General features: G+C 47.9%; 1 protein-coding gene across 19 annotated transcripts in view; it reads right to left on the reverse strand.

Moving 5' to 3' along the window:
- Window positions 1-21652, reverse strand: part of pde4dip (phosphodiesterase 4D interacting protein) — an 888328-nt gene that overhangs the window by 211948 nt on the left and 654728 nt on the right. For all 19 annotated transcript variants that reach the window (XM_072511203.1, XM_072511204.1, XM_072511190.1 and 16 more), the window contains 2 exons: window positions 6539-6743; window positions 4298-4414 (listed from right to left, as the gene is read on the reverse strand). In XM_072511203.1, the coding sequence (XP_072367304.1) occupies window positions 4298-4414; window positions 6539-6743 (322 nt within the window). The remainder of the gene's footprint in view (window positions 1-4297; window positions 4415-6538; window positions 6744-21652) is intronic.

Genomic DNA, 21652 nt, shown 5'->3' on the forward strand with positions numbered 1-21652 from the left:
AATTCCACAGGTTCACCATCCACGGAGTGAAAACATTTCTCCTCTCAGTCCTAAATGGTCTAACCCATATCCTGTGACTGTGACTCCTTGTTCGAGATACCCCCCCACCCCAACCGGTGGAACCAACATCCGTGCATTCAGTCTGTACAGCCCTGTCAGAGTTTCCAATCAGATCTCCTCTCATTCTTCCAGTGAATACAGATCCAGTCGAGCCAATCTCTCCTCATACTACAATCCTGACATCCCAGGAGTTTGTCTGGTGAACCTTCATTGTAGACCCTCTATTGCAAGTATACCCTTTCTTAGATAAGGAGACCAAAACTCACACAATATTTCAGGTGTGGTCTCACCAAGGCCCAGTACAGCTGCAATAAGACATTAAGAGACGGAGAGGAATATTTCTAAGTTTGCTGATGATCCCAAACAAGGTGGAAAGGTAAAATGTGGGGAGGATACCGTGAGGCTGCAAAGAGATATAGACAGGTTAATTAAGTGGGCAACAAGATGGCAGATGGAGTATAGTATAGGGGAATGGAAAATTATTCATTTTGTTCGTGAGAACAAAAAAGCAGAATATTTTTTAATAGCTAAGAAACTTCTTCGTGTTGATGTTCAAAGAGACTAGATTTGCTTGGACAAAAATGCAGAATGCAGCAAGCAATTAAGAAGGCAAAAGGCATGTTGATCTTTACTGCAAATGTTTGGTGTACAAGAATAAAGAAGTTTTGCTACAGTTGTACAGGGTTTTGGTGAGACAGCATCTGGGATATTATGTGGCATTTAAGAAAGGATATTCTTGCATTGCAGGCGGTACAGCAAAGGTTCATTAAATGGGTCCCTTGGATGAGGGGGTTGTCCCATGATGAGAAGCCGAGTAAATTGGGCTCTGGAGTTTCGAAGAATGAGAGGGAATCTCATTAAAACCTACAAACCTCTGAAGGGTGGAGGCTGAGAGATTGTTCCCATTGGTTGGGAAATCTTGTCTTGTTCAGCTGTAGGAAGGAAGCTTCAATATTTAACAAACCTTTAACATAAACATTAATAGATTTGTTCGCAGGTTTGCTCTTTAAGAATGGGAGACAAGGATCTGTAAGGATTTAGCACAAAATTATTTTAACATTTCAAACTATTATCTCACACACATGAGCCTGAAACATAAAACTGTCCATTGTTTAGTGCTAAATTGGGAACCTCTCAGAGATCACAGGACTGCTTGTGTAAGAATGGTAAAATGTCACACTAGTTCAGCTGGCAGTACTATCCCAAGGTTGGATTTAGGTGTGGTGGCCCCAGTATTTAGACCCCAGGCAGTGAGGAGCACAGTGGAAGCCCAAACACTAAATCTAGTTAAATTTAAATTTAAATCAAGTACATGTGCAGGAGCCTGAATTAAATGTGTTGATAAAGTGTCGCCTCTTGCCAAGATGGGGCATGCATACCTTGCTATCCATTGCCACATAATATAGCAACCAATCTGTGTGCCGCAGTTTGGGGACATATTCTTTAGTGCACCACCAATCCCACAATGAAGTCTTCAGCCTCCCCAACCAGTGCTCCTGATTATGGAGTCTGTCTCCTTACCCCCCCCCCCCCCCCAACCCCCCCCCCCCCCAACCCCCCCCCCCCCCACCATCTCCCTATTAATTACGGCTCTTTCCACACCCCTAATTGTCAGCTTGCTTGATCCCCTAACCCTCTCTCTGTTCCTCCCCCCCCCCCTCCCAGCCACAGACTGGTGTGCTCTCCCCCTTCCTCCCTCATAGTGGGCTCTCACTCCTTTCCCAAATTCAAGAGATTATACTCTTTCAAACCATGACTATGGCCTCATTTTGCTGGTATTCCCTCCTACCCTCCAGACAATCTCTTCATTAAACTGACTGCTAGGTGGGAAACTGAGCTAAAAAATGACTGATTTCTTGCGATTAAGTTCACCAAAAACATTGCATCCCCAACCTCACTGGGGCGTTGAGTTGTTCTCGACCTCACCCACACCCTTCTCCTGCCTTTCCTAGCAAATATTGTTAAGCTTAACTCTAAATCAAACTTGACCTGAGAACATTGACTAGGGTTCACAGAAAGGGGAGTGTTCCATTCACCAGCACTAATATTCCTCATGTTGACGATGCGCCAAGTTTATGAAACAAACTACTTCACTTTTGTGAATAATACACTAAGGCAGAGTCACTTACTTTACTTACTGTTGTAAAATACATAGGGCAGGTTTCTGCAAAGTCTCTGCTTTCACTAGCAACAGTATTCAGATAAAAGAAGATACATTTAAGCTTCTCAAAAATCACTTGTTCAATTAAACAATGCTTTTAAAATTAATGTTCGAAAAGCAAAAACATTTGCTTTTAGGGTATGTTGTTTGAACTGTCCCCTCCTGCCTGTCTTCTGGTGGGTGAGGGGTGTGGGTCATGTCACAAAGCACTGCAAGTGGTGGGGATGATGTCGTGGAATTACCTGAGGTGATATAGATATTATAACCTTTAACTGGTAAAAACCTAAGAAAATTATGCTGAAGTCCTGATGTTCGGCTACAGTGATGTCATGAAGCCGGGTAGGCAGCCAATTACATTGAAGAAATCTTACAGACAGCAAACCAGGAAATTAATAGCACTGATTATCCTCCACATTTTAATATAAATTACGGAAAGCAAAATAAAGATTGGGACATTCACATGGGATTAAGGTATACGCTGAAATACAAGTAAACATTAAAAGATGGTTATATTAAAAAGTTGGAATTTTTGTCACTGCAGTGGAGAAATTGACACTCCACAATCATACAATTAACTTTACATGGCCAGAGGTGTTGTCCAGGAGTAATAGTTAACTTAGTATGTCTTTAAAAACCCAGTTGCACATCATTCAACAAATGTGTGTCTTTTCAAGGGTTTTTACAGCAAGGCTGATAGTATAAAAGTGGAAGTTCTCATTGGTTCAATGATATCTAGTTGATTGTATGCTGCAGGGCTTCAACAGCATTCCCAATGGAGAAGAACTGGATCACCTAGCAGCAAATTGTACATGTATAGACTCCAGACATTGCTGTCAGTTTCGAAGAGTAGCATCAGCCAATGGTAGAGTTTAACCATCATATTACTAGCTCAGTGGGCTAGACAGCTGGTTTGCGATGCAGAACAAGGCCAGCAGCGTAGGTTCAATTCCCGTACCTGTTGAGAATTCGGAATTCTCCCTCTGTGTACCCGAATAGGCGCCGGAATATGGCGACTAGGGGCTTTTCACAGTAACTTCATTGCAGTGTTAATGTAACCCTACTTGTGACAATAAAGATTATTTATTTATTTATTTTTAGAATCCAGGGCAATTGGTTGTCTAACAACAATATACTTATGATATGACACTGCACCAACTATATTAAAAACTAGCCAGAATATCAGCGTTTTAACATTTTTTTTATATAAAAAGAGTACCCAATTATTTTTTTTCCAATTAAGGGGCAATTTAGCATGGCCAACCCACCTAACCTGCACATCTTTGGGTTGTGGGGGTGAAACCCACACAGACATGGGGAGAATGTGCCAACTCCACACGGACAGTGACCCAGGGCTGGGATTTGAACCCGGGTCCTCAGCGCCGTAGGATGCAGTGCTAACCACAGGTCCACGTGCCGCCCCTAGAGTATCAGAGTTAAACCTATTCTCATCAGCTTTTAATGAAAGTAGTATAGTGGTTGGTCCTCAGGAGCATTATCAGACAGAAATAGCAGCCAACGTAATTCTTTTGGCAAAACGTGAAGGCAGCATTGAATTATTAAACAAGCAACTACATCAGCTATGCAAGCAAATAAGAAGTTGGGTAAGGAGAAGTATATAGAGACTCGGGGGGGGGGGGGGGGGGGGGGGGGGGGTTTGCTGGGAATACAATGGATTGATTGGAACAGGTGATAATCAATGAAATCACAGCTCGGAAAAGTACATTGAAAGAGCAACAATAGATAAATCAAATGCAAATGTTAGAAAACTGAAGCCAAAATTTTGGAAATGCGAAAGCCCATCAGCAACCTAAAAGACTAAAGGCGGGTTAACATTTCGAGTGCAGCATCCGTTCTCGGAACTGCAGGAGACCAGAATTGGTGGGTCTCATGAGTAGCCATCAACTCTAAACTTACAGCTAAATGTGCACCCAAGTTGCCACTCTTCTTGGCACAGGAATCTGCAAACGTAGGGACAGAAATATGGAAGATGCTTCCCTGCTGTGGAACTCTTTATGATAATGGTAACCTGCCATTTTTCTGACAGGTTGTGCCTCAATGAGGTACTCCAAACTTTACCTGGGCTACTAGCCTCTTCTCTTTCAGCTTCATTTTCACTTTTTCCACAAGTCTCATAACCAAGATCCTGGAGGTCCACTTGCACCTGTTTACTGTCCTGTTCGACCGATGATTCAGCTGGGGAATGGACAAACACTATTGTGAAAGGATAGTACTTTAAGCTGTAGTCACAGAGTTAAAGTCAAAATGCATTGTTCACAGTACAACTTAAAAATTGCTGTAGGCTTCTGCATTGGTGTGGTAAATGGTAACTCCAATGCCCTGGACCATGAAGTGGTGGGATGTGTGTTTGTGCCATTCTCCAGATAGACAGTTTGCTTGATGCGGTTTTTGGATCAGTTATGTATCAGACATATACAGAAATTGATCAAGGAGGTTCGGACCAAGCTACCAACATTATTCATAGTGCCCAATGTCCATTTATCCCTACTTATTGTTTTCTGCCCTCAGCCATCTCTGTACCATTTGATTACATTCCCATTAATAACATCTCACTCAATAAAATGTTTTTTAAGTGACACTGTATCAAATGTGTTTTGAAAATCACAGTATTTCTCAAAAAAATTAAGTTAGTCAAATTCCCTTTATAAATCCATGCTGATTGTCCCGGAATAGCCGTACTAAATGTTGACTAATTCCATCCTTTATTATGTACTCCAAGTTACTGCACAATCTAGGTATAACTAACTGGCCTATGATTTCCTTGTTTATTTCCCCATGAACAGAATGTATTGTTTCCCACTCTGCAGTCCTTACTCACAATTGTTGCTTCCAAAGATTTTTGAAAAATTATGGTTAATGCCTCCACCATCTCCTACCCAATCATCTTCATTATTCTGGGTGATGCACTTGACTGAGCTACACAGTAACTTAGGTTTCTACTGAGGTTATGATTTATAATTATGATTTATGGTTTTGGTGAAACCTGGAAATGTAAACAGGAAAACTCACTGACCCCAACATTCCTAGAGGGCAGCATGGGCAGTGGGAGGGTGAAATTTGGAGTACAATCTATATTCAGCAAGGCTTTTAGATGTTGCCCCATATTTTATCCACAAATGAACAAGTATATTATGTAATATATGATATACAGTACATCTCATTGAGAGGGAGGGGAAGGTGCTGTTTTTAAAAATTTGTTCATGGGACACGGGCATTGTGGATTTGGCCATAAATTATTGCCCAACCCTAATTGCCCTTGAGGGGACAGTTAAGCCAACTGCGTTACCTGTGGGCAGCACGGTAGCACAGTGATTAGCACTGTGGCTTCACAGCGCCAGGCTCCCAGGTTCGATTCCCCGCTGGGTCAGAGTCTGCAAATTCTCCCTGCGTCTGCGTGGATTTCCTCCGGGTGCTCCGGTTTCCTCCCACAGTCCAAAGACATGCAGGTTAGGTAGATTGGACATGCTAAATTGCCCTTAGTGTCCAAAAGGTTAGGAGGGGTTATTGGGTTATGGGGATAGGGTGGAAATGAGGGCTTAAGTGGGTTGGTGCAGATTCGATGGGCCGAATGGCCTCCTTCTGCACTGTATGTTCTATGTTACTGTGGATCTGGTGTTACATGTCGGTCAGATCAGGTAAGGATGGCAGATTTTCTTCCCAAAGGACATCAGTGATGGTTTTTTTAATAACAATCGACAATGGTTTCATGGTCATTATTAAACTTTTAATTCCAGATTTTTACTGAATTCAAATTTCACCATCTGCAGTGGCAGGATGTGAACCTGCGTCCCCAGGGCATAATAGGTCTCTGGTTTACTAGTCCAGTGACAACACCACTATGCTGCTGCCTCCCGGGAACAAATTCATTAAATTAATTTGTCAGTTTGAGTTATGCAACCGATCATGGGCCCAACAATTTGGTGGCAAGATGTGACAGCAAAATTCTTATCTATTCTCCGTTTATGAAGAACATACCAGTTGCATTGCAAATGCTATGAATGCCAGCCCAGAATATGTAAACAAGTCTGACTGTCTGATAACTTGATCAGTGTGAGGGACATGGACACTATCAGTGGGTGTATCAATTTTACACGGAGTCCCAGATACAAGTCACTCCATCCCCACCCCAATGCCTTTGAAGGAATTACATTAAATTGAGATTGAAAACACTTCTTTAAACTGAAATGTAAATACACAACTCCTTCAAAAATGACAGTGGCAGACAGCCAATGCAACTCATTGTTCCAAGGGTTAGTTAAGGGTCTTCTTGCTGATAGGTAGATTGAACAGGATACATACTGAGTAAGTCTCTGTATTGTTGCAACTGGTTGTCCTGGGCCTTGACAGTGGCTTCAGTCACAACAAGCTTTTCCTGTAATTCCTTGTTTTGTTGTCTGTATTCAGCTAGTTCGGTCTGAAGCTGATTGGACTGTTGTCTGAATCTGGATTGCTGTCCCAGGCTAGCATCCACATGATGCCATGGGCTGACACCTTGCAAAGCGACCTGAACAACATAACACAACAAAAGAGAATGGTTAAAGGGCGACCTCTGGGTGGCAATTATTTAAAAGACTTTATCGTGATGTTCCACATGGCAAGATTTCTCACATGAGTATCCACAAGCACATTGCAGGGGCAGATTACCACTTGTAAGTTTATTCCGTCCAATTTTCTTCAGTCTCCTCCTGGGGGTGCAGATATTTGCTGGCTAATGGTTCCACGTGTACTGTTTACAATCCAATATCTTATCCTGGTGGACATTCTGTAAGCCCAGTGTGTGCTTGATCATGGAGGCAATTGGAGCCAAATTTGAGCTTACCTTTAACTAACATCAATACACAACAGGTTATCAAGACAAATCACTGGATGGTGATTAGGGACTGGTAGGGCAGTTTTTTTCCTGTCAACCAAGCATAAAACCTAGAAATCAACTGTAGCATTCACTTCCAGCGAGATCAGCTAACCTTGTCCCAAACCCAATACTTGGCTGGTCCACAAGACTCAGTCCACACTGGAAGGAGAAGCGGTGCATTTACCAACTTGAGGAAAACAACGTCACAGTAAAATTTGTTAGAAATTATTTTATACTATTCTCCATAATCTCAAAAAGACGAGATGAAAATGCCTGTAAAGAGTTGAATAATTTCCAATAGCAATAAACTAGGGAATTTGCCAGCCTTGTGAGCACCAACAACCATGAGGCACTGGGAATGATCATGGAAAGCCAGTTTGAGATTTTCTTGTGCTGGCTTTGGCTCAAGAGCTGTACACACATATAAGCCAGCTTGTTATTGGGCAGTATTGGGAAGGCCTGAAAGCTGACTATGTCTGCATTGTAGCACAATAACTTACTTCAGCAAGTGAAACAAGGAACTCATGCACAAATGCAACCAAAGGGGAGAAACACGAGTTCCGTGTCAAATCCATTCCCTCATGAATTCCGATGGTGGCCATGTGCTGATTAGTTGTGCACACGGAGTGGCTCCTGCTTGAAGGTTTTGGTTTTGGCCCTTTCTGCCCGATTAATGGGCTCTTTGGTCGTAAAGCGTGTTGAATAAGTGGTGGCGAGTGAATTCTCTTCCGACAACACCCCAGCCTCCGCCATACCTTTAGAAAATGCACCTCGCAAACCATCCACCTCCAACACCATCGCCCTATTCGACTTCTGCCTGGTGCAGTAACCCGCTGACATTCCACCTCGGAAGAGAATTCACTCACTACCACTTATTCCACACATGGACCACGCGGCGCATTTTATGGATGTGAGGTAGGGTGTGGGCCAGACACAGGGACCCTCGTCGCTACTGGCGGATTAAAAGTTTTGCGTAAAGTTGACTTCGGTGATTAAGGAGTATATAGAGCTAAATCAGAAAGGAGAGGTCTCGCCCTCCATGACTGGGAGGCGATGAAGGAAGTGGTACAGGACGAGGTGACCTCGTATAAGGTCTATAGGGATAAGGTGGACAAAGCAGAGAGACAGCGATTGGTGGGTGCAAGTTTGGAGGTGATTCAGCGATACACAATGGCCCTGACCAGGGAGCTCTTAGCGGAGCGGAAGAAGCTGCAAGGAGAATTTGGTTTGTTGATGACAGGGAAGGCGGTGAGCCAGCTTCGGAGAGTTAGGGAGGGTTCTGTATGAGTATGGGGAGAAGGCCAACCACCTGAGGCGCATCAACTGAGGCGACAAGTGGCCGCATGAGAGATAGAACAAGTGAGAGAGGAGGGGTTGCATTGGTGACAACTCCGGAGAGAATTAATAAAGCATTTGAGACTTTTTATGGGGGCCTGTATAGGTTTGAGCCTCGGAGGGAGGGGGGCTGGGATGGGGCAGTTTCTGGATGGGCTGTTACTGGAGGTTGAGAGGGAGAAGGGGCAAGGAATGGAGGCTCCGCTGGGGTTACAGGAGGTCGATGCAGTCAGGGAAGGCATTGGGGCCAGATGGTTTCCCGATATTCCTGCCAAAAGCGTTCTTTGGTAAGGTGGACAGGTTAATTTCGGCTGACAAGAAGCCACGATTTGGCGAGTGTTTTTACAAAGGAAGTGGCAGGTGGGGAGGCTTGTGCTCCTGAATCCGTTGTATTATTTATTACTGGGCGGCAAATGTGGAGAAGGTCTGGCAGTGGTGGGGGGGGGGGGGGGGGGGGGGGAAGGGTGGGCAGAGTGGGTGCAGATGGAGGAACTGTCGTGTGTGTAGGTTGATTTGCGGGCTCTCACTGCGGTCCTGCTTCCATTTGTCCTGGGAAGTTATACGATGAGTCTGGTGGCGGCTTCGTCCTTAAAGGTAGGGGGTGGGGGGTAGTTCAGATATATACAGTTATGGGATTTTGTGTGGAAAGAGGTGCTCTCATTCCCTTGGTTGCCTGAGCACACTCTGTTGGACAGGTTCTGGTTGGCAGATGAGTTGGGGCATGGGTAGATGCGGATATTTGCAGATAGCTGGTGAGCACAGGGAAGGCGCCAATTGAGGAGGTAAAACGGAAGTGGGAGAAGGAGCTGGGCACGTAGTTGGGATGTGGGTGTGTGGAGTGAGATCATGCATCGGGTAAATGCAACGCGATCTGTGCCAGGATGAGTTTGGTACATTTCAAAGTGGTGCATAGGGCCCACCTGTCCCGGGTGCGGAAGAGTGGGTTCTTTGCAAAGGTAGAGGATAAGTGTGCGAGATGTGGAGAGGACCGGCAAATCATGTCCACATGTTTTGGTCATGTCTGCGGATTGGGGGGGGGACCCGCCTACGAGCAATTAGCGAGGTGAAGGCTAAAAGTCTGCCCCTGCAGCCGTCTGTAACTCGGGCCGGTCCGACACCCCAAAAATGGTTTCTAGTGGACTGGGCGCCACATCTGTGTTCTGAGTATCACCTTCCAAAGTGTTTCCAGCTTGGGGCAGGACCAAAACATATGAATGTGGTTTGTGGGGCCCCTCCCACATCGCTCACAGACCTTCCCCAGCCCCTCAAACAACCGGCTCATCCTTGATTTTGTGAGGTGCGCTCTCAGCCCCAGCCTTGCACACAAGTTTGAAGCATTTACCTTCTGTAACCACAATCCCTTTTCTTTCACCTACTCCAGTTCCTCATCCCACTTTGCCTTAATCCCCTCCATAGACACCCTGTCCTCCTCCAGGATCTGACCATAGATCGGCGAATCAACCCCTCGCCTGTCTTCCCTCCAGCAAAGAGGAGGCCAGCGCTATCGGGAAAGTCGGGAACACCTTCCTTGCAAAATCCCGAGCCTGCAGGTACCTAAACCCTTCCCTCTGCGCCAATCCATACTTCTCTCCCAACTCCTCCAGTCTCGCGAATCGTCCCCCAAGAAACAAGTCCTTCATTTCCTTGATTCCCCCTCTCATCCTGTCTCCAATATCTCACATCCATCCTCCTCGGCTCGAAACCACGATTCCCCTTAATCGGCAACCCCCTGACCTGGCCCCCAACTTGAAATGTTGCCTAAACTTCCTGCAGATCTTCAAAGTAGCCACCATCACCGGACTCACCAAGTACTTTCCTGGAGCCTTTGGGAGAGGCGACGTTGCCAGCGCCCGCAGTCCCAACCCCCTGCAGAAGCCCTCCTCTGCTCTTTCTCTCTCTCCTCCTCCCCTCACCCCGGATAAACAAGATCAATTTGTCCACCCTCCTGAAGAAGGATTTCGGTAAAAAGACCAGCAGGCACTGGAATAGGAACAAAAATCACGGTAATACATTAATTTTAACTGCCTGCACCCAGCCTGCCAACGATAGAGTCGGCCATCATCTTCTCCAAGAGACTAGTAAAATCATATCTTCGAAGCCCACCCCAATCCCGAGCCATCTGCACCCCCAAGTACCGAAAGTGGGTTCCCGCCAGACGGAATGGCAGACCCCCACCCCCACCTACTCCCGGCTGGGAGACCATGAAATACTCGCTCTTGCCTAGGTTTAATTTATATTCCGAGAACGTCCTGAATCTTTGAATCAGCTCCATTATATAACTATATAATTACTTATAGAACTCTTCAAATACTTTATTGATCTGCTTGTGGGCCACCACCAGCTTTCCCATTTTATCCCGCATCTGGACCATCTCCCTCGCCGCCGCCTCCCTCCGGAGCTGGCCGGCCAACGTACGCCCTGCCCTGCCTTCTCCCTGTGCTCATAGACTGCCCCCCTTGCCCTTCTCAACTGGCGCACCACTTACCCTGTGGATAACTGGTCGAACCTCGCCTGAAGCTCCTTCCTCTTGGCCAAGAGGGCCGGGTCCGGGTCCCCTGCGTACCACCCATCCACCTCCAGCATCTCCTCTATCGATATTTGGTGTTACTCTCTCTCCTCCTTGTCCACCTTATCCTTGAACAAAATTACCTCCCCCCTCACTACTGCTTTCAGAGCCTCCCAAACCACCGATTGCGAAACCTCCCCCTTGCAATTCAACCCCACATATTCCTCGATCACCTTCCCGAACTTATCGCAAAAACTCCGGTCCCCTATCAACTTCACGTCCATTCTCCACCCCGGCCTCTGAACCATCCCCTTCTCCAGAACCACATCCACCCAATGCGGCACATGGTCCGAAATCACTATCGCTGAATACTCTGATCTCCTGACCCCAGCCAATAGCACTTTCCCCATCATGAAAAAGTCTATCTTCGAGTACACTTTATGTACGGCGAGAAAAACAAATACTCCCGTTGCCACAGGTGCAAGAACCTCCACGGGTCCACTCCTCCCATCACTCTCATGAGCCCAGCCAGTGCCTTTGCACCCGCTACTGGGCCAGCGAGAGTGGCTGAGACCTATCTACCTTGAGCTCCTGCACCATATTCCAATCCCCCCCACCTTCTATTAACTCGTGGGTATCTAAATCCGGAATGGCACACAGCACCCTCTTCACAAACCCTGCATCATCCCAGTTGGGGCCATATCTGCTTGCCAACACAATCAACACAACCCCTTCCAATGCCCCCGTCACCATCATGTACTTGTCGCTCTGGTCCCCCACCATCTTCTCCATCTAAAATCTCGCCCTCTTGTCCACCAATACCATTATCCCCCTTGGGCCCTACTATCGAACCCCAAATGGAAAACCCGACTCACCCAGCCCTTCCTAAGCCTCACCTGATCTTTCACCCTCAGATGGGTCTCCTGTAGCATCACCATGTCAGTCTTTAAGCTCTTTAAATGTGTAAAGACCGTTGACCTCTTCACCCCCCCCCCCCCCCCCCCCCCCCTAACCCCCTCAAGTTCCACGTTACTATTCTGACCAGGGGTCTCTCACCTTCCCCAACCCTCCTATCCGCCATCATCATCATAACTCTGGGCCCTGCCTTTTGCCCCTGACGCTCCCCCCCCCTCACAGAATTCCCCTCATCCATTTCCTCTTGAAAACACCTCTCCCAGTAGCGATCCCATCCCCCCACGTTTCACACCTCCCAGGTTGATGCGATCATCAATTCACACGAGACGGAGTGTTGAAGTGAACAGTGGTTTTAATCAGCTAGAACTGTGCCTGCTTGTGACTGCTCTGCACTGAGAGCCGCCTGCAGGGCAGCAGATCTATAGACCTCCCCCAAGGGGGGCGGAGCCAGGGGCGGAGCCCACAAGGGCACCAACATAATACAGTGCGATGTAATGTGATACAATGGTCCATAGGTGGAGCCCACAAGGGCAACAACATAGTACAATGCAATACAGTGGTGAATAATTGCCGTGATACATTCGCCACATTTACCCCCTGTTAAAAAATTGAAGTCCAGCGGGGGTGAAATGGCTCACAGGTTGAGTCTGTCCAACGCCTTGATTGTGCGCTGCGATCGCCTGAGCTGTGGTCTCGCTGCGGGCACAGGTGTTGAACTCGTCGATGCGGGCACGGGTGTTGACTCTGGGAACGTGTCTTCTGGAGTTTCATCCCTGTAGGTCGGTGATGGGGGAACGGGGTGTAGGAGGGTGGGTATAAGCCATGCAGGGGAGGGTGCGCTGTTCGGTGTAGGTTTGGGGGGGGGGGGGGGAGGTGATGGTTGTAGGGGATCCTGCGGATGCCAGGTCCCGGAGGGAGACCGTATCTTGTCGGCCGTCGGGGTGCGCCACCGACATACCAGGCATACTGGGGGTTGGCGTGAAGGAGCTGGACCCTCTCGACCAGGGGGTCGGACTTATGGCTTCTCACGTGTTTTCTGAGGTATATGGGCCCCGGTGTCGTCAACCAGGCCAGAAGCGAGACACCAGAGGTGGATTTCCTAGGGACAACAAATAGACGGTCATGAGGGGTCTCGTTCGTGGCTGTGCAAAGGTGTGCCCTAATGGAGTGGAGCGCGTCGGAGAGGACCTCCTGCCAGTGGGAAACTGGGAGATTCCTAGACCGTAGGGCCAGGAAGATGGCCTTCGTTGCGTTCTCCCTCTCCACCTGCCCGTTTCCCCGGGGGTTGTAACTGGTAGTCCTGCTCGAGGCGATGCCCTTACCGAGCAGGTACTAACGCAGTTCGTCGCTCATAAACGAGGAGCCCCGGTCACTGTGGACGTAAGTGGGGAAACCGAACAAGGTGAAGATACTATGCAGGGCCTTAATGACAGTGGCCGCGGTCATGTCAGGGCAAGGAATTGTAAAGGGGAAGCAGGAGTACTCGTCAACGACGTTGAGAAAATGCACATTGCGGTTGGTAGAGGGGAGGGGCCCTTTGAAGTCGATGCTGAGGCGCTCGAAGGGCCGGGATGCCTTCACCAGGTGGGCCTTATCTAGTCGGTAGAAGTGCGGCTTATGCTCCGTGCAGATTTGGCAGTCCCTGGTCATGGCCCTGACCTCCTTTGGTGGAGTAGGGCAGGTTGCGGGCCTTGATGTAGTGAAGAAGCCGGGTGACCCCCGGGTGGCAGAGGTCGTTGTGGATGGCCTGGAGTCGGTCACCTTGCGCGCTGGTGCATGTGCCGTGGGACAGGGCATCTGGGGGCTCATTGAGCTTCCCAGGACGATACACAATATCGTAATTATAGGTGGAGAGTTCGATCCTCCACCTCAAGATTTTATCATTCTTGATCTTGCCCTGCTGTGTATTGTCGAACATGAAGGCTACCGATCGTTGGTCAGTGACGAGGGTAAACCAGCGAGGTTGTGCGTCCAGTGCCATATCAGGGGCTGTTTAGCACAGGGCTAAATCGCTGGCTTTGAAAGCAGACCAAGGCAGGCCAGCAGCACGGTTCGATTCCCGTAACAGCCTCCCCGAACAGGCGCCGGAATGTGGCGACTAGGGGCTTTTCACAGTAACTTCATTTGAAGCCTACTTGTGACAATAAGCAATTTTCATTTTTCATTTCATTTTCATTTTTCATACAGCTTCCACGATGGCTTGAGCCTCTTTTTCGACTGAGGAGTGTTGAATCTCGAAGGCGTTGAGGGTACGGGAGAAAAAGGCTACGGGCCTGCCCGCCTGGTTAAGGGTAGCGGCGAGGGTGACCTCTGAAGCATCACTCTCCACCTGGAATGGGATGCACCCGTCCACCGCGCGCATTGCGGCTTTGGCAATATCTGCCTTGATGCAGCTGAAGGCCTGGCGGCCCTCAGCCGACAGGGGAAAGATGGTGCCTTTGATCAGTGGACGGGCTTTGTCCGCAGAGTTGGGGACTCACTGGGCATAATAGGGAAAGAACCCGAGGCATCTTTTCAGGGCCTTGGGGCAGTGGGGGAGGGGAAGGTGCAGGAGGGGGCGCATGCGGTCGGGGTCAGGCCCTAGAACTCCGTTTTGCACGACATAGCCGAGGGTGGCCAGTCAGGTTGTGCGGAAAACGCATTTCTCCTTGTTATAAGTGAGGTTGAGGGCTTGGGCGGTTTGGAGAAAATTCTGAAGGTTGGCATCGTGGTCCTGCTGGTCGTGGCCGCAGATGGTGACGTTGTCCAAGTACGGAAATGTGGCCCGCAGCCCGTACTGGTCCACCATTCGGTCCATCGTTCTTTGGAAGACCGAGACCCCGTTGGTGACGCCGAAGGGGACCCGGAGGAAGTGGAAGAGGCGGCCGTCTGCCTCAGAGGCTGTGTAGTGGCGGTTCCCCAGGCGGATTGGGAGCTGATGTTATGCGGACTTCAGATCTACCGTGGAGAATACCTGGTAGTGTGCAATCTGATTCACCATGTCCGCTATCCAGGGACGGGGGTACGCATCGAGGTGCGTGTACCGGTTTATGGTTTTGCTGTAGTCTACAACCATCCGGTTCTTATCCCCAGTCCGGCCGACCACCACCTGGGCTCTCCAGGGGCTATTACTGGCCTCGATGATCCCTTCCCTCAAGAGCCGCTGGACCTCGGACTTGATAAAAGTCCTGTCCTGGATACTGTACCGCTTGCTCCTGGTGGCGACGGGTTTACAATCGGCGGTGAGGTTCGTGAAGAGCGGGGGAGGGTCGACCTTTTGGGTCGCGAGGCTACATAGGGTGAGAGGGGGCAGAGGCCCGCCGAACTTCAGGGTCAGGCTCCTTAGGTTGCACTGGAAGTCAGTCCCAACAGGAGAGGAGCGCAGAGATCGGGGAGTACATATAGTTTAGAATTGGCGTACTCGGCGCCCTGTATTGCGAGGTTCGCGACACAGTACCCCCGGATCTGCACTGAATGCAATCCGGAAGTGAGGGAGATTGTTTGAGATGCGGGGGAAATTGGGAGAGAACAGTGCCTTACCGTGTCTGGGTGTACAAAGCTCTCCGTGCTCCCGGAGTCAAACAAGCAGGGCGTTTCGTGCCAGACGGTCATCATAGAGTTCCTGAGGTGCTTCGGGCGTGACTGGTCGAGGGTGACCGCACCGAGTTGTGGGTAGCCAGCGTGGTCGGAGGTGATGGGGTGGTCCCAAGATGGCTGCCCCCGTCGGTTGCACGTGTCGGGCGGCGGTGAAGATGATGGCCAAGATGGCGGCCCCCGTGAGTCGCACGTGTTGAGTAGCGTCGGAGATGGCTGCCCCCACGGACAACACGAGGCAGATGACGCATCCGGAAGGGGCGGAGCCGGCAGGCACGCAGCCACGCTGCGGGGTCTGCGGACCTGTGAGTCCGAATGTCGGGCCTGCAATAAGGAGGTTTTGGGCCTGGCCAGGCAGATTTGGCAAAGTGTCCTTTCTTGCCGCAGTCGCTACAGGTCGCGTTCCGAGCCGGTCAACGCTGCCTGGGGTGTTGGTGGCGGCCGCAGAAATAGCAGGGCAGCCCCCCGGGTTGGGCGGGCAGCTGGGCGGCACAGGCCTGGGGTACCCTCTGGTCGGGTGTCCACGAGGGGGTCGCGTGGTCGGAGGGGAAAGCGTTGAGGCTCTGAAACGCTACTTCTAGGGAGGTGGCTAGTTTTACCGTCTCTTCTAGGTTGAGGGCGCCCTCCTCGAGCAGGCGCTGTCTGACATAGTTGGACCGGACCCCAGACATGTAGACATCCCCGATGGCGCGTTCCATGTGCTGTGAGGCCGTGACGTCCTTGTCATTGCAGATTCGCGCGAGTACTTTCAGGTCGCATAGGTACTCCTCCAGTGATTCCCCGGGGCGTTGGCAGCGAGTGGTGAGGAGATGCCACATGAACACTTTGTTCACCAGCCTCATGTATTGCCTTTTTAGGATTGCGACCGCGTCTGCGTACGTGGTCGCTTCCTCGATTTTCATGGAGATTCTGTGGCCACCTGGGCATGGAGGAGGCTCAGTTTCTGTTCGTCGGTGATGGAGGGCAAGGAGGAGGCAGCGAGGTAGGCCTCAAAACAGCGGAGCCAGCGCAAAAAAATACCTTTGGCTTCAGCGGCCTGTAGGTCGAGTTCCAGTTGATCAGGTTTGAGGGCTGCTTCCATCACGATGTTGTAGCTGATTAAATTGATGCAACCATCAATTCACACGAGACGGAGTGTTGAAGTGAACAGTGGTTTTAATCAGCTAGAACTGTGCCTGCCTGTGACTGCTCTGCACTGAGAGCCGCCTGCAGGGCAGCAGATCTATATACCTCCCCCAAGGGGGGGGGGGCAGAGCCCATAAGGGCACCAACATGATACAGTGCGATGTAATGTGATACAATGGTCCATAGGTGGAGCCCACAAGGGCAACAACATAGTACAATGCAATACAGTCGTGAATAGTTGCCGTGATACATTCACCACACAGGTCCATTGAAACCTGTTCGACCAGTTTCCAATGACCGCGGCCCCTTCCCCACCACACTCCTGTTGCAAATATCCACGCCCCAGAGAACCGCCATAACCCCAAAGCCCAATATATTCGTACCCAACTGTAGCCCATAACAAAGGTAAACTCCCCTTTCTCATTAACCAAACAAAAAACCTGACTGTTCCTCCCACAAATACAAAACAAATAAACAACCTGAAACGTGAAATAAAGGCCTTACACATCATTTAACCCACCTCCCCTCAGTCTAAAGCCAAACCCCAGTCCCATCTCTCATTTTAGTCCCTTCACAAACACCTCCGCCGCCTCCACTGTCTTAAAGTAGAAGTTTCTTGAGTTGTAGGTCACCCTCAGCTTTGCTGGGTAGGGGCAGCACGGTGGCGCAGTGGTTAACATTGCTGCCTCGCGGCACTGAGGTCCCAGGTTCGGTCCCGGCTCTGTCCACTGTCTGTGTGGAGTTTGCACATTCTCCGCGTTTTGCGTGGGTTTCGCCCCCACAACCCAAAGATGTGCAGGGTAGGTGGATTGGCCACGCAATTTAAGGGGCAATTTAGCCCCTTAATTAGAAAAAATTAATTGGATACTCTTTAAAAAAAAAACTTTGCTGGGTAGACCATGCCAAACCTCACACCATTGCTGCAGAGTGCTGCCGTCATCCAGCTTAAGGCCGTCCTCCATCTCGCCAGCTCCATGGTTAAGTCCATACGAATACCAACTCCTTCCCACTTCACCTCAAGCATTTGCTTCACCCAACTCAGGACCTTCTCCTTAACATGAAACATGTGAAAGCAAATTGTGACCGCCTTTGGTGGCTCAAATGCCTTTGGCTTGGGCCTGAGCGGCCGATGAGCTCTGTCCAGCTCGTACTGGGAGGGTTCTTCCCCCTCCCCCAAGAATTCCGCCACCATCTTCTCGAAGTACTAAGTCAGCCTTGGGCCCTCCACCTCCTCAGGCAAACCCTTTTTTCTGTGTCTTAGACATTCCCCACCTTTCTTATGACTTCCCACACCAGCTTATTCAAAAACCACCCCTGGAACCGGGGATTAAACTCCAAAAACCAGAGCCTCGAGCTGAAGCTACCTAATGTGCGACTTCCACCTACATGCCGCCACCGAAGTTCAGGTTTATCCAGAATTTTCTGTTTTTACTTCATCTATTCCTAATCTCCCATTCCTGTTTGACCAATTCTCAGTCCATGCCACTCAATATATTACCTCCAAACCCATGCGCTTTAATTTTGCACTCTTATGTGGGACTTTATCAAGAGTTTTCTGAAAACCCAAATACACCACATATACTCGTTCACCCATATCTATTCTACTAGTTACATCCTCAAAAACTCCAGTAGGTTTGTTAAACACGATTTCCTTTTCATAAATCCATGTTGACTTTGATTAATCCCATTGAGATTGTTTTAAGTGTCCTGATATCGCATCCTTTAGAATAGTATCCAGCATTATCCCTACTACAGATGTTAAGCTAACTGGACTGTAATTCCCAGTTTTCTCCCTCCTTTTTGAAATAACATTTTCCACCCTCCAGACTGCCAGGACTGCTCCAGAATCAATAGAATTTTGGAAGATGACAACCAACACATCCATTATTTCCATGGTTAGCTCCTTCAGTATGCTGGGATGTCGATTACCAGGCCATGAGGATTTATCTGCTTCAGTCAGTCCCATTAATTTCTCAAGTACTATTTTTCTAGTAATACTAATTTCTTTCAATTCGTCCTTCTCACTAAACCCTTGATTCCTTAGCATTGCTGGGGTGTTATTTGTGTCTTCCTCCATGAATGTCTAACTAATGTAGTTGTTAATTGCTTTGCCATTTTCTTGTTCTCTATTATAAATTCTCCTGTTTCAGACTATATGAGACCTACATTTGTCTTCATTAATCTTTTTCTTTTTATATACTTATAGAAGCTTTTACAGTCTGCTTTTATATTACTTGCAAGTTTACTCTTGTTTCCCCCCTCTTAATCAATCTCTTGGTCTTCCTTTGCTGAATACTGAACTTTTCCCAATCCTCAGTTTTGCTACTTTTCCGAGCAACCTTATGTGATTCCTCTTTGGATCTAATTATAAAATCATAGAATGCCTACAGTGCAGATGGAGGGCATTCAGCTCATTGAGTCAGCACTAATGCTCTGAAAGAGCACCCTAACCAGATCCTATCCCTGCAACCACATAACCCCACCTAACCCACACATCCCTGGACACTAAAGCAATTTAGCATGGTCAATCCACCTAACCTGCACATATTTGGACTGTGGGAGAAAACTGGAACACCCAGAGGAAACCACACAGACATGGGGAGAATGTGCAAACTTTACCCATGGCCGGGATTGAACCCAGGTCTCTGGCGCTGTGAGGCAGCAGCGCTAACCACCGTTCCATTGTTATCCTAGTACTTTACTTAATTTATTTTGTAAGCCATGGTTGGACCACTTTTCTTGTTGTATTTTTGCCCCAGAAAGGAATGTATAACTGTTGCAATGCATACATTTGTTCCTTAAATATTAACCATTGCCTATCCACTGCCATGCCTTTTAATGAAGTTCCCCAATCTGTCTTAGCCAACTCACGCCTCACATCTCTACAGTTTCCTTGGTATGGATTTAGATATATGTGATGGAGTTCTGTACAGGAAGTGTTTCATTTCTGCAAAAGGCAGCAACTATACAAGTCACAAATGAAAATAGATATCAGAAACCATTAACCTTCTTAAAGTATTCTGTTCTCTTTGTCTTTTTCTCCCGACCCTGTAGTTTTCTACTTGTCTCACTTTGTGCTGAGCAGAATATAACTGCTATGATGCCCACTCCAAAGCAAAACTAACTTGTATTTATATAGTATTTAACATAATCAAATGTCCCAACATGTTTCAAAGAAGCATTACAAAATAAAATGATACTAAGCCACATAGGAAGATATTCTGGCAGATGACCAAAATTCTATGTGTTTAAGGATGAAAGCAAGGTAGCGAGGTGGAGAAGTGTAGGGAGAATATTCCAGAACTTAGGGCCTAGGCATTTGAAGGCAAGGCCTCAGATGGCGAAGCAATTAAAATCAGGGATGCTCAAGAGGCCAGAATTACAGGAAAGTTGTGGGGTTGGAAGAGATTCCAGAGGTAGGAAAGGGCAAGACCATGGAGGGATTTGAAAATAAGGATGAGAATGTCAAAATCAAGGCATCACTTAACCAGGAGTCAATGTTAGCTCGTGATGATGGATCAATGGGAATTGGTGCAAATATGGACACAGGCAGAATTTGGAGGATTTTAAATCTTTAAGGGGTAGAATGTGGAAGGCTAGCTAGGAGCATGTTAGATTGGTCAAATCTAGAGGGAACAAAGGCAAAGTAAAGGTTTCAGTGGCAGATGCAATGATGCAGATGTGGAATTGGGATATGTTATAAGGTACTGTGAAAAGCTCCTAGTCGGCACATTCCGGCGCCTGCTCGGGTACACAGAGGGAGAATCGGTTTTAGTGATGGAGTGGATACGTGGTTGGATGCTCATCTTGGGGTCAAATATGACATTGTCTTTGTAAACATTCTAGTTGAGCCTTAAACGGTTGCCAGGGAGAAAAATGAGTTAATGGCTAGGAAATTGAATTTGTAGTAGAGAGTCTTCCTCATATTTAATTGGAGGAAATTTCTGTTCCTCTGGTAGGTACTCAGTGTCAGAAAAGCAATCTGATAATTTGGCAACACTGGAAGAGCCGAGAGGTGGTGGTGGTGGTGAGGTAGACCTGGATGTGTCAGTGAACATATGTAGAAATGTGTGTTTTCAGATGATCACCATCGAGGGGCAAGATGTAAATGAGAGATAGGATAGGTCAAAGTAACATGAGAGAGCAGGAAGAGAACTTGTGCAGGTAATTCTCTGGCTATCATTTGTCATTCAGTTCCTATGATGACGTACCTGCAGCAAATCCGTTGGTGGTGGGATAGCCTCAAATAGTACACTTTATCTGATGGTTGAAGAGACCAATCCATGAGAAACAGATTCTGCCACAAGTGCTGCATGTGAAGTGGTTATCAAGTGCCATTGTTTTTGCTGTTGTTGCCTGTTTCCAAACTGCTGTAGCCACTGATTGTGATGGTGGTGCAAGCTGGCCGACAGGAGATGTTGTCTTTTTTCTCTGTCGTCAGCTAATGTCTCCCAGGAGAATCAATGTTTATGCCCTTCCTAAGACGCATCCTTGAAGTGGGGCTTTTTGACACCCTATCAGTCATCAGGCTTCAGATAACTTGCCATACAGAAAATCCTTGGGTATGTGTCTGTTTTCCATCCTGTGAACATGCCCAAGTCAACAAAATTGTCTCTGCCTGATGAGTTCGAACATACGTGGGAGAGTTGTCTTTGAGAGGATTACCACATTTGTGATTTTGTCCTTTGCTGAGATGCCCAGAATCTCAGTAAGCACGGAAGATGAAAGTTTTTGAGCTTCTTTGTTGTTAAATGGCTGTAAATCACCCATGTTTCCACAGCCATACAACAAGGTGATCTCATAAACCAGCACCTTGGTCCTAAAAGTCAGCTTGATGGTGTTATGCATTTTTTGTGAGTTGGTTTTCCCTATGCGTGTAATGGGTTTTGCATCAATAGATGGTTTGTCTATCACAGTGGGACAAAGCAGTAGAATTTTCAAACTCCTTCCAGCAGAATGTTATTTAGAACGATTAAGGGTGGAGATGTGACACCTTGCCCCATAACCATGGTTTTCCTGTTGCGAGTAGTCATGGAGAACAAGTTACATGCATGGAGGGACAACTCATGAGTTTCTGTGTTGAGTGACTAGCGTGTCATCATTCATA

This window comes from Scyliorhinus torazame, chromosome 7 (genome assembly GCF_047496885.1).
Source record: "Scyliorhinus torazame isolate Kashiwa2021f chromosome 7, sScyTor2.1, whole genome shotgun sequence".
In the NCBI taxonomy this organism is placed as follows: domain Eukaryota; kingdom Metazoa; phylum Chordata; class Chondrichthyes; order Carcharhiniformes; family Scyliorhinidae; genus Scyliorhinus; species Scyliorhinus torazame.